Source organism: Lampris incognitus, chromosome 6 (genome assembly GCF_029633865.1).
Source record: "Lampris incognitus isolate fLamInc1 chromosome 6, fLamInc1.hap2, whole genome shotgun sequence".
Lineage (NCBI taxonomy): Eukaryota > Metazoa > Chordata > Actinopteri > Lampriformes > Lampridae > Lampris > Lampris incognitus.
In genome coordinates this window covers 56,663,970-56,676,822 of record NC_079216.1, presented here as the reverse complement: position 1 = coordinate 56,676,822, position 12,853 = coordinate 56,663,970, and the positions used below count along the sequence as shown (strand labels likewise).

General features: G+C 49.9%; 1 protein-coding gene across 1 annotated transcript in view; it reads right to left on the bottom strand.

The window, feature by feature from the left end:
- necab2 (N-terminal EF-hand calcium binding protein 2) overlaps positions 1–12,558 on the bottom strand; it is a 250,842-nt gene extending 238,284 nt beyond the window's left edge. The window contains exon 1 of the mRNA XM_056282242.1: positions 12,232–12,558. Within this exon, the coding sequence (XP_056138217.1) occupies positions 12,232–12,558 (327 nt within the window). The remainder of the gene's footprint in view (positions 1–12,231) is intronic.
- Positions 12,559–12,853: the final 295 nt, after the last annotated feature.

The window sequence follows — 12,853 nt, the reverse complement described above, 5'->3', positions numbered from 1 at the left end:
CCCTCGACAAGAAAAGGTAACAAAACCTCACCTCTCACTTTGTCTCTCTTTCCCACTGCAACACAAACACACACACACACACACACACACACACACACACACACACACACACACTCCCAACACTTCAAAGGCAGACGTGTGAAAATTTAAAAAGAGAAATTTTTTTTTAAAAAGCCACTGACTTCAAAGGCAGCCGCAAGTGAAACTACAGCGATGTGGAGCAGAAGTGGAGCAGGTACATCTGGAGCCTTTATGTCATGGATCACATTCAGTCCACATCTCATTTCCTCGTACCGACAGAATTTAAAGGAACACCCTGATTCCTGACAGAAGCGCTTAACAACGGCAGTGTTTTAAATTGAAATAAATAAATAAACCTCTAAAATGACATGTAGATTTCCCTCACGGTAGCAGGATAACTACTGCAACAATGCATCATGGGTACGGTCGAAACTTAACTGATGTTCCCTATTAGTGTGTGAACAAGACGACGTTTGCTTATTCCTGCTGACAAGAAGAGATGACGTCAACATGAGAAGAACAGAACCTGAACAGAACATGAACGGAAACCTGTCAAAAAAAAAAGAAGTCCCATTTCATTTAATACCGGGTCGCATACATGTATTTAGGAGCAAGACCATTTAGGGCCTTAAAAGTGAGCAATAAAATTTTAAAATCAATTCGAAATATAAGAGGGAGCCGGTGTTGGGAGGCAAGCACAGGAGTGATGTGGTCATGCCTCTTTGTCCCGGTAATGAGCCGAGCAGTGGCGCCTGTACCAGCTGCAGACTGTGGAGGGAGCCCTGGCTGATACCCGACTAAAGCTTGTTGCAATAATCAAGCCCAGAATAGATGAAAGCATACCCAAAGGTCATCAATTCAACATCTATGTAAAATCTGACAAAATATGGGTAGAGGGGTGTCCGGGTAGCGTAGCGGTGTATTCCGTTGCCTACCAACATGGGGACGGCGGTTTGAATCTTTGGGTTCGCGAAGCGAACCCTAGTTATATGAACAACGACAAAATGGCTGAGAGGGTTATTGCATTGTGACATCATCCACAATAGCTCGCTGGAAAAAAGAAAAACGATGGAGGTGCATTCCCCGTGCCAATCCCGGACAATATGACCCCCTGTGGTCATATGTCCTCCCACCGACCCCGTATTGGCACGCCCACCGGAAGCGCTATTCCTCTTTGTAAGTCGAACCATCTCCAACTAAATGAGCACCACACCTGTGGCCCGGGTAGGAGGAGAACGGCTCTATTCTCAGCCATTTTGTCGTTGTTCATATAACTAGGGTTCGCTTTGCGAACCCAAAGTTACATTTCACGTACTCCAAAATGGCTGAGAGGGTTATTGCATTGAACAACGACAGGATTCGTGCCTCCGTTCCCTAGCCGTCCAATGAACCCTTCAAACCCCTGGTGGGAAGGGGTACGCGTTCTGATGAGAGCATCCTAAGAGGCCTGCTCCAGAACAGCGTCGGCAACCGACCGCACCTTAACGTGCCGGTAATAATGCCGTAAGAAAGTGGTCTCACCACTCCAAACCGCCGCCTGGCGGATGACCTCCCAGTCGATACCTGACAACACAGCTATCGACGTAGCAGTCCCTCGGGTAGAATGCGCCTTCAGCTTAGGAGCTGTTTTACCCGCTTTGGTATACGCCTCCGTAATACCATCCACCAGCCAGTGTGCTAGCCTCTGGGTGGAAAGGGCATAACCTGGTTTGCTCACTCTGTAGGTCAACAGCAGCCTGTCAGACCTACGAATATCTGCTGTGCGCCGCATGTAAATGCGTAAAGCCCGTACAGGACACGAGAGGTGCAAGCGTTTCTCATCCCTAGTCACCGGTGACGAGTGAAACGCGTGTATCACCACCGGGGCCCTACTCGTCAGGACAGACACAGTTTTGGGCACGAAGCTGGGGTCTGTAAAGAGCGTGACCATCAGATCACCAGAAAACACCATCCCCTTGATGGTGAGTGCAGTGAGCTCACAACCCCTCGCTGCGGTGGTAAGTGCCAAGAGCACAGCCAGCTTAGCCGAGACATAACGCATGTCTGCCGTAGACATGGGTTCAAAGGGATCTTTCTCTAGTGCGCGCAGAACAAGGGAAGCATCCCAAGTTTCAGCTCTCGTAAGCTCCTTAGCTGAGAGCTTCTTAGCACCCAACAGGTACTGCGTCATGAGCGGGTGCGTGAAAACCGTGCTACCCTCGATCTTCCCCCCGGAAGAACGTGAGAGCCGATACACAGACTTTGACCGAGGAGAAAGACCATAGTCTATCACTCCTACAGACCTCCACAAAAGTCAGTATAGGGCCAATCCCTACTGACAAAGGGTCCATGTCGCGTTCAGCGCAAAATTGGTCTAATCGATTCCAGTATCCCTGGTACCTGGAATACGTGGAGTCTTTACGCCCCGCTAAGATGACACGAATCACTTGCGCACTAAGTCCCATAGCTAAGAGCCTGGCTTTGTAAGCATCCACGCCGCTAATCGGGAGCCTCCTATCCAGGGGCCCTCCCGTAGCAGCCCTCCTGCTTGCGTGAGCGCGTCCGCCCACTCCGGGACGTCGAACCGCTCGCCTACTATCCAGGGCACTATTCGCGGAAACCACGGGGTGCTCGGTTCGTACGGGGCCACCAGAACTAACCGACCCCCTGTGCGCTCGAACTTGACCACCAGGTCTAGGAGGCACCTGCGCGGGGGGAATGCGTAAAGCATCTCCTCGGGCCACGGATCTAGTCCAAGCGCGTTGACCCCCAACGGCGCTAGGTCGGACGGGAGCATCGAGTACCAACGAGGGCACTTGTAATTGAGTTTCGATGCGAACAGATCCACTTGAGCTACCCCGAACCTCTCTCAGATCATAGCCACTATGGCTGGGTTGAGGCTCCAATTGTCCGCATGCGGGCCGCCTCTCGAGAGGATGTCCGCTGCTTCGTTGTCCTTCCCAGGAACATGAAGCGCCCTGATTGATAGCGCGTTGCTGTTGACCCAAATCCAAATTTGCATGGCCAACTCTCTGCAACGCTTGGACTTCATACCGCCTTGGCGGTTGATGTAGGCCTTGGCCGTCATGCTGTCTGTCATTATCAGTATGTGACGGCCTACGAGATCCTGAGCGAAATGCTGGATAGCCAGCCAAATCGTCTCTGTCTCGCGCGCGTTGATGTGGACCTTCTCCCCAGACGGCCACACTCCTCGCGCTGTTTTGTAGCCAAGGATGGCCCCCCAACCCGAGAGGGACGCATCCGTATAAATCGTTACCTCGGGTCCCCTGGGGCCCATAGGGACCCCAGACATGTCCACGCAGGCTCTGTTCCAGTGGTCTAGGTCCTGCGCTACCACGCGCGGGACCAGGATAAGATGGTTGTTGTACCGGCGTTCGTTGCCGTATTTCAAGAAGTGAACTGCGAACCACAATTGCAGTCTCCTCATGAACAACAGACCTAAAGGAACAACTTGGTGAGCCGATGCCAGAAGGCCCAGCAGCCTCCTGATCATCCGATAAGTGACATATGTCCCCGGGACGAAATGTGCTAACGTGGTCCTGGTGGAATGCCATCTCTCTTGCGTAAGGGTTGCGCGCATGGATACCGTATCCAAACTCAGACCCAGATACGTTGCCTGGCACGACGGCCATGGCGCGCTCTTCTTTATGTTGATAGTGAAACCCATGTACTCCATGAATTCCATCAACTCCTGAGTATGGAGTATTGCTTGTTCCGGCGACCGGGCCAACACTCAACAGGTCGTCTAGGAACCATGCCAAGCGCATACCTTTGCGCATCAACACTCCGAGCGCTGCTTTCACACACCTTGTGAATGTCAGAGGAGAGAGGCGATATCCGAACGGGAGGCATGTGTACTGGTAACACTGACCCCGGTAACAGAACCGAAGATACTTTCTGTGTCTTTCCGCAATCGGACAATGATAGAAAGCATCTTTTAGGTCGACCGAAGTTAGCCAATCGGACTGTGTCACCATTGACAGCAGAACCGGTGTGCGTAGCATTTTGAAACTGACCTTCTCTACATACTTGTTGAAGGGTTTCAAATCTAGGATTGGGCGCATGCCCCTATCCTTCTTCGGGACCAGAAAGTAACGGCTGTAAAACCCGTCTTCTCTTTCTAGGGGAGGAACCACCGTGATTGCCCCTTTCGAGAGTAACTCTGTGAGTTCGTTGTCTAGGATTTGTGCTTCGGCCACCGACCCCGGTTCCGTATGCACTATTCCCAAGTACGGGGGTACAATACCGTTCTCGAAAAGGATTTGGTGTCCGTGGGCTATCTGATCCAAAACAGAAGCCGACGGGACCAATTCCTTCCACCTGTGTAACATGCGTGACAGAGGTCTCGTTGCCTCCTGTACCTTGCTGTTCAGGTAGCGCGCGTAAGTTGCGCGTAAAGGATCTGGGGAAGCCCCGCCCGCCATGCCCTGCATCCATGGGGGGGCTTCGTCCTTGTAAAGGAGACCCAGATGGGGGAATTGGCGTTTTGAACCTTTCCAAATTACCATTTGACCCATCAGAGAGACTAAACATTGTCGCATCATAGTCCCCTCCCAGGGGCTCATTTGCGCTCATGTCATTATTATCCAATATTTCCAGCAGGGATGTTATTACATTGTTATCATCATCTTTACCTAAAGATTCAGACAGACAATCAGACTTGCGTTTCAAACCTTTTAAAACGCAATCACCATCATCACCAACATAAAAACTTTTATTCACATTCACAACCTTTGGAATAGAACAAGTAGACTGTGCATCAGAAACCAAAATAAAAGGCGCAGTGTTTAGCCCTGCGCACGCTGTGTCCCCTGAACAAGCGTCTATATCGCCGGAGACGGCTCTGGAATCAGTCTGTTGGTGTGGGTCGTAACATCCTGCCGAAACACGTCACTTGGCAGCTCCCTTCTTGGAAGTGTCTGTGCTGTCCGGCTTGGCCGCCTTGGCCGCTGGATCTGTGGAAGACTGGGAGTTTGGACGTGAGCCCTGTCCACGCCCGCGCCCCACTTTACCACCTCTTTTTGGATAAGTCTCTCTCCATTTCTGCTTGCGCGCAGGCTTGTCCCCCTGCCCTGTGCCCACCGCGGGCTTAGGGGTAGGCGGGTTCTTCATCATCGGGAGAAGCTCCTTGTGCAAGGTTTCGCGCTCGGCCTGGGCGGCCTTGTATTTGCTGATAATGTCCGGGGTCGTTCCAAACAGGCCCTGGTTCCCTGCGCAGGAGTGGGCCATCCACTCCTTGCAGAATTCCTCTTTTACCCCGGCTGTCTCTAGCCAGAGACGTCTGCGCGAAAGGGTGGAGGCAGCTGCGCTAGAACCGCACTCTAGAGCGATGGAATACAGCAGCGATCCCAGGGAGTCAGCTATGCGTTCCATTTCCAAGATGTACTCACAACCTGCTTCGCTGGCCACTACGTCACCGAACTCGGCCCCGTCGATACCTGCTGTAGCGATGGCGGCTTTGCTCGACGTTTGATAGGCTGCAGAGCTTGCGCATGTACGCCGTTATCATCCCAGCCGTTGAGACGAGTCCAGCTGCGCGTGTACTGGCGTGCCATGCATCACACGCGTAACGATCCACCTGTTGGCCCCACTGCGAAGGGTGTTTGGGAGTATCGCGAGACCCCACCTTGGTGTTAGGGTTGAACGATAAAACGTCCCTCTCTGGTTGCGGAATTTTCCAGTCTTTGTAGTTGAGGTTCCTAACCTCGACTGCTAAGATGTCAACCCCCTTCTGACTGAACTTTGAGGGCGATTTAAGTAGCGGATCCGCCTCCGCCCGCTTAAACGGTCGTTCGATGTGAGGATAAGGTGGTAGAGTGGAGTCCCTGACCCTATCTGCCATTCGTGGAAAATCGGCTACCACCGGATCTTGATGATTGCCCGGCTCGGTAACGATGTCGGCAGACTTGACCGCTCGCGCGAACAGATCGCGGAAACTGGCGAGGAATGTTTCGGACCCACGTTGCATGGCGTCGCCATCTTTGTTTGGTTGAGACGAACTTGGCTGGTCGTCTTCCACGCCCTGATCGTCTACTTCCTCAGGCAGTGAATCCTCGGGTTCCGCACCCACCGAATAACATGCCACGGATTCACCAGGGAGAGATAGGATCTCATTGATCCAGTCCTCTCTAACTATCCCGGATGGTGGGATAGCCTCTGGCTCCGGAGGGATGCTAATGCTAGCCGCCGTCCCGTGACTGTAGCTAGGAAGCATCGGAGGGATGTTGCTAGCCTCTGCCCCATGGCTATAGCTAGGTAGCACCATGCTAGCCGCCTCGTTAGCAGGTGCGAAGGGATCTGCAAGTCCCCATCTTTGACGGTACAGGGCAGCCCACCTTTGGCGCCCCGATCCTCTGATGGTTTTACAGAAATTGCAGTCGATCTCATTACGGTCTACATCCCTCAAGTAGCCCGTGTAGTGAACATGCGGGATATGGGAGACACAGTCCGGATGGGGGTCCCATCGGAGCGTCGCCGGTTTAACACACCCGCACCAAGCGTAGAATCCGGCCACATCGACCGGATTAACGAACATCTTGGCGATAAAAGGTAAGCTAACTATAAGTTAGTATCTAATATACCAGTATATCACTAGATTACTTGCGTATTTGCAGTTTTACTCTTGGTCCCAGCGAGAGAGAAATAGCCATCGACCGATCTCATTTAGTTGGAGATGGAAAGAGGAATAGCGCTTCCGGTGGGCGTGCCAATACGGGGTCGGTGGGAGGACATATGACCACAGGGGGTCATATTGTCCGGGATTGGCACGGGGAATGCACCTTCATCGTTTTTCTTTTTTCCAGCGAGCTATTGTGGATGATGTCACAATGCAATAACCCTCTCAGCCATTTTGGAGTACGTGAAATGTAACCCCGCGTTACCTCCGGTTTAGGGGCCTTAACATTGATGAATGTTTTATGAATGATGCAAACATTGGGCAGAATTTTAGGGAAATGTGCCATAGTTCCTTGCGGGCTAATAATTTTGACCTTAACTGTATATAACTTTTTGTGTATACAAGCAATAGATAAAAATTATCTAATTTTAGAGATTACCTTGAGCTGGAGAAGACATGACTGAACAACATTTTTGACTTAATTATCAAAACAAAGATTAGCATCGAATATTACTCCTAGATTCCTAACAGCCTGCTCAAGACTATTTGACAGACCAACAAGGTTAGCAGCAAGAGGGCTGATGGAATTTGGGGGACCGAAAAGAATGACCACAGACTTATCATCAAATTTAATAAAAAATTGGGGCATCCAGGATTTAATGTCAGAGAGACAAGTTGTGAGATTTGTTAGGTTGCTGGGATCTGTGGGTTTTAGTGGCATGCATAACTGAGTGTCATCAACATAAAAATGGTAAAACATCATGATTTTGAATAACGTGGCCAAGAGGCAGAATGTTTATAGAAAACAGAATGGGGCCAAGAACTGATACTTGAGGGACACCACAAATCAACTGAGCCATTGAGGAAGTAGAGTTAACCCAAAACAACAGAAAAGGTTCTGTTCGAGAGGTATGAGCGTAATAAACTAAGAGCCGAGCTCTTGATGCTTACTCAAGTCTCCAAGCGATGTAAGAGGATACTGTGATTGACCGTGTCCAAGGCAGCACTTAAGTCTAAAAGAACTAAAATTGAGCAGTCACCTCTGTCTGCAGTCAGGAGTAGGTCTTTAGTAACCTTGTCTCAGTACTATGAAGTGCTCTAAAACCAGACTAGAAACTGTTAAAAACACTATTAGCATTCATAAACGATATCAATTGAGATGAAATTACTTTCTCCAGGACCTTAGATTAAAAAAGACAATTTGGAGACTGGCCTGTAAAAGACCAATTGGTCTGGAAAAGAACCTGAGGCCAGAGAATTGTTAAAAAAATTTGCAGATTAACGGGGCTGATAGTTGAAAATACCTCCTTGAGCAGCTTAGTGGTGATAATATCTAAGATACAGGAGGGGGAGTTCATATTGGAGACTGTACTCTCTAACACTGAAATTATAATGGGTGAAAGAGGCAGAATTAACATGGGGAATGGAAAGAATGCAAGGGTCAGGCTGGGTTTGGGGCCTGATACTCTCCCCCTCATTTACGAAATGAGTGAGACATTTTTCAGACAGCTCAACATCAGGTTCAAAAAATTGGAGGGACCATTAATAACAGAATCAATTACCCTGGAGAACCTTATTGTGGCTATTTCTTGATATTAGTTGAGAGAAGTATGCTGATCTTGCATCCTTAATTGCCTTCTGATGAATTAATATTTGGTTTTAAGGGTGTTGTGCGCTAATTCGGCCTTGGTGTCCTTCAGTTGTCTTTCATATTTTCTACAGAGTCTTTTAAGGGCTCATGTGTGATAATTTAGCCAGGAGAGGTTATTTGATTTTTGTTTCCTAGTTTTCAATGGTGCAATTTGTTCAAGGATGAATAGGCACTGATCGCTGAATGAATTTAACAGTGCATCTGGATTGAGAGGGGATGTAGTGGAATTAAAAGATCCTGAATTGAAAGCATCACAGAATTTAACTGCAGAACCAGTGTTGAGAATGTGAGAGCATGTTGTAGGGTAGAGACTAGGAATAGAGAGCTGTAGTGGGACTTTAAAAAGAACAACTTTATGTTCAGTTACAAGCGTATCTGCCAGAATAAGGCACTCCAGAGAGAAACCAGATGAGTACCAGGTCTAAGATGTGGCCATTAGAATGTGTGGCCCCTTTAACAGATTGAATGAGGTTAAAAGATTCTATAAGATGTAAAAAAAATGGGAAGTCGGGGAATGGGAAGGACAACACACATGAATTTTAAAATCACCAAGAATAAGCACCCTGTCATATTTAGGCATGACAATAGATAGCAGCTCAGAAAACTCAGAGATTAAACTAACTGAATTAGGGGGCCTATAAATTAAGATGCAGAGTGGAGGGGGCGGGCCAGTGCTTAAGAGGCTTAAATTAGCAGGATGGCACTTAAGACCTGTCTTATTAAAAAACAGCTAGGCCACCCCCTCTACCAGAGGGCCTGGGAATGTGGAAATATGCTAAATCAGGGGAGCTAGACTCAATCAGAGGAACAGTGTCCCCTGGGGAGAGCCATATCCAAATGACCATAAAAAAGTCTAGATTATTAGAAACAATAAAATCATTAATGATAATGGACTTATTAGCCAGAGATCTCACATTCAAGAGGCCAAAATCGTTTGGTGTCACAGCAGAGTGACAAGCAACGTGAGCACAGCAAATAGGACCTAAATTTGCAAATGTTTGCTCCAGATATTCGGCTGTCGTCGTTTCTACCATTAGATGTGTTGCGTGGATGAGAGGCCCGGTGCCTAATAATAGTCTGTATGGGGAAGCCTCCCGGTGAGAGTATAAATAGATCATTTAATCCCGTGGCTCGTCTATGCAAAACTGTAAATACAGAGTAAGTGGAGGAACGAGCCCGAGCTGTCACCGTGAGCGTCATTAGTAATGTGGCGAACTGCTCAGATGAGTGACGTTCAGCGAGACAAGCTGTTCTGCCATGTTGTGTTTCAGTCAACACCGTCTCCGCAGCGCCGTGCGGAGGAGGTGTTGCAGAAAGACAAGTTTGAAGGCAGGAGAAGTGGCGAGGAGGAGGGGGGGGCTATATATATGTGTGTGTGTGTGTGTGTGTGTGTGTGTGTGTGTGTGGTTATGGGAGAAGTGGAAACTTGTAACAAACAGCAAAGAAGAGAGGAGGAAAGAGGAGGTGGGAAAAGAGAGAATATAGGAAGAAAGGACAGATGATAATACAGGAGGGGGGAGGAGAGACGAGAAGGAGGAAGAATGGAAGGAGGTGGAAGAAGCGGGAGGAGAGGTGAGATGAAGAGAAAAGAGAACAGGAGGGAGCGGGGGAGGAGAGAAGACAAGTGAGAAAAGAGGAGGAAAGTAGATGGAAAAAAGAGGAGAAGACAGCAGAGGGGTGAGGAGGAGAGACAATATGGAGAAGAAAGAACACACACACACACACACACACACACACACACACACACACACACACACACACAGAGTCATGAAGACGTTCTGCCTTGTTCCCGGCTGACATGATGTCGGGTCCGGTATGGGAAAGTGAACGGCCTTTGGAAGTAGAAGGTGATAAGGAGGAGCGCGAGCCTGCAGCCGCGGATCATTCACAACATCAAGAGCGAGACGGCATGAGGAGCCGGTAAGATGGCTGTGACAGAGCAGGGAAAAAACACTAAAATACAAAGAAAACACAACCCTGAGACCCATTAGCTGTGACCGCACTTAACAAACGTTTGTTTTGCGGGTGACTGGGACACAGAGGTGCTGCGCTGTAGTCAATATTTCTAGTCAGGCGGGACCGGACGAGGTAAAACCAGACTCACGTTCCCTCCGTTGGTGGAGACCAACCCACAGGGACAAATAAAACTGGAGCTCTTGAAGAATGGCTTCGGGTAGGTATCTCGTTAGCTTGGACCTGACCAACAAGATGTGATGTAATGACACATGTGCTAGTCCCCCTGTCACCACGCATGAGCCCCGTGCACCATCAGAGCCAGTCCTGACCCAGCAGATACTATACCCATCCATCCATGATCCGAACCGCTTATCCTGCTCTCAGGGTTGCAGGGATGCTGGAGCCTATCCCAGCAGCCACTGGGCAGCAAGCGGGGAGACACCCTCGACAGGCTGCCAGGCCATGCTGACACACACACACACACGCACACACACACACACACACACACTCATACCTAGGGGCAATTTAGTACGGCCGATTCACCTGACCTACATGTCTTTGGACTGTGGGAGGAAACTGGAGCTCCCGGAGAAACCCACGCAGACACGGGGAGAACATGCAAACTCCACACGGAGGACGACCCGGGACAACCCCCAGGGTTGGAGGTTGGACTACCCCCGGGGCTCGATCCCACAACCTTCTTGCTGTGAGGTGACTGTGCTAACCACTGTTCCACCCCAGCAGACATATGAAACACTGAACGTCTCTCTGAGAGGAGGAGCAGGACGAGACGCTTTGAATCAACTCCTTTACTCCTCCTGATTTACCCCCCCACACACACACACACACACAAGTCCTATTACCAAATAGACCCTCAAAGAAGTGAGGACTGGAAAAAAATGTCCTCTCTGATGGTTAGAAACTTTAAATTGGGTCTTCAAAAATGTAGCAACACACATACACACACACACACACACACACACACACACACACACACACACACACATTTTATAGGTTAACTTTAGCCCTCCGGTCTCGATCATAATTAGGCCCTGCCATATCAACCAGTCTATGTAGATCAGTTCAGTAAGAAGTGAACTACTTTTTGGGGTTTTTTTTTGTTGTTTTACCCCTAAAACCCTCGAAGCAACACATGCTCCTCACTGAGGGAGAGAAACACATGAATAGTAGGCCGGCCATGGATGAAAACCCGCTACGCATGGCCCACACCACACCGGGCTGAATCAATGCAGCGCAGTCCTGCAGAGAGCTTCATCTATTATTGAGTTTACACGGAGCATGGCCGACCAGGAGGAGATCCACAAGAAAGACCCGATGAGTCTTATTTGTGTGTGTGTGTGTGTGTGTGTGTGTGTGTGTGTGTGTGTGTGTGTGTGTGTGTGTGTGTGTGTGTGTGTGTGTGTGTGTGTGTGTGTTATACACAACCGGGGCGGGTCCACGCATATGGAGAGAGTAATTGCAACAAACAGCCGGGCAAGACCGGATGTGTAGTAGTGAAGGATGGGGGTGAAAGTTGCGGCGCTCGTGTCGGGCATCGTGTCTACACGCTCGTCCACCGCGTTATAACCACGACAAAGTTACGCACGTCCGCGCTCTTTTCCAAGCGATGTCAAGTCTGGCGTGGAGACCGAGATCTGGACACGAGGCAAACTTGGGAGTTTTGTTTTCTTTCTTTATTTGGGGCAATCAGATGGATACATCTCAACTCTACTTTAATAAGTGAGCCCATATCCTGTTATAAAAGCCCCTTTTTAATGTAGTTGGAAGTGGAGGGTAACAAGGAGGGGAAAACAATAGGCTGATCTCGGTGCGTAAATGCGCACTGCACCTTTTTGCGCGCCCCGCTCACCGAATTTCACACACACACACACACACGCACACACACACACGCACACACGCGCGCGCACACACGCCGAGCCGCTTCACAACTGCCCCCCAGTCCACAGGTGAGTTTGTCGGTACTCACGTCCAGAATAACGGAGATGCCTTTACGCGGTTCGGGGGCGAAGAACTGCTCCTGGGCCACGGCGACCTCCTCTCTGCTCCCGGCGTACTCCCGGCTGGACATGGTCTTGTTGTCGCTCATCTTGGTGACGATCCAGCGGACGAGCCCGTCGATTCCACCGGGCTGGGCGCCGCTGTTTCCGGACTGCGCTGCCGTCGCGGACTCGCTGTCCAGACTGGCTCCGGGTCTGGGCTGCTCGCTGCTGTCCTGGGCCCGCAGCTTGCCTTGTTCTTTGTTGAGCAGTTTGTGGACTCCGTCCCTGCAGTAGCGCGCTGCCTGCTCGCACATCCTTTTACTGCGGAGCGTTCATGCTGCGCTCTATGGGGGAAGAGGCGCCCCCCTCCCTCTTACATCACGCCAGCTACCCCAAAAAACACACCCACCAACACACCCCTCATCTTTCTATCCATCTACCGCCTGTATCCATCCATCCAGCTACTCATCAGTCTATCTCCCCACCAACGTGTTCATCCATCTCTCTCTCTTGCCTGATCCACCCATCCATCTACTTACTTATCTATCATCCACCCATCCAGCTAGTCATCCACCCATCCATCTAGTCATCCATTCATCTGTCTAGTAA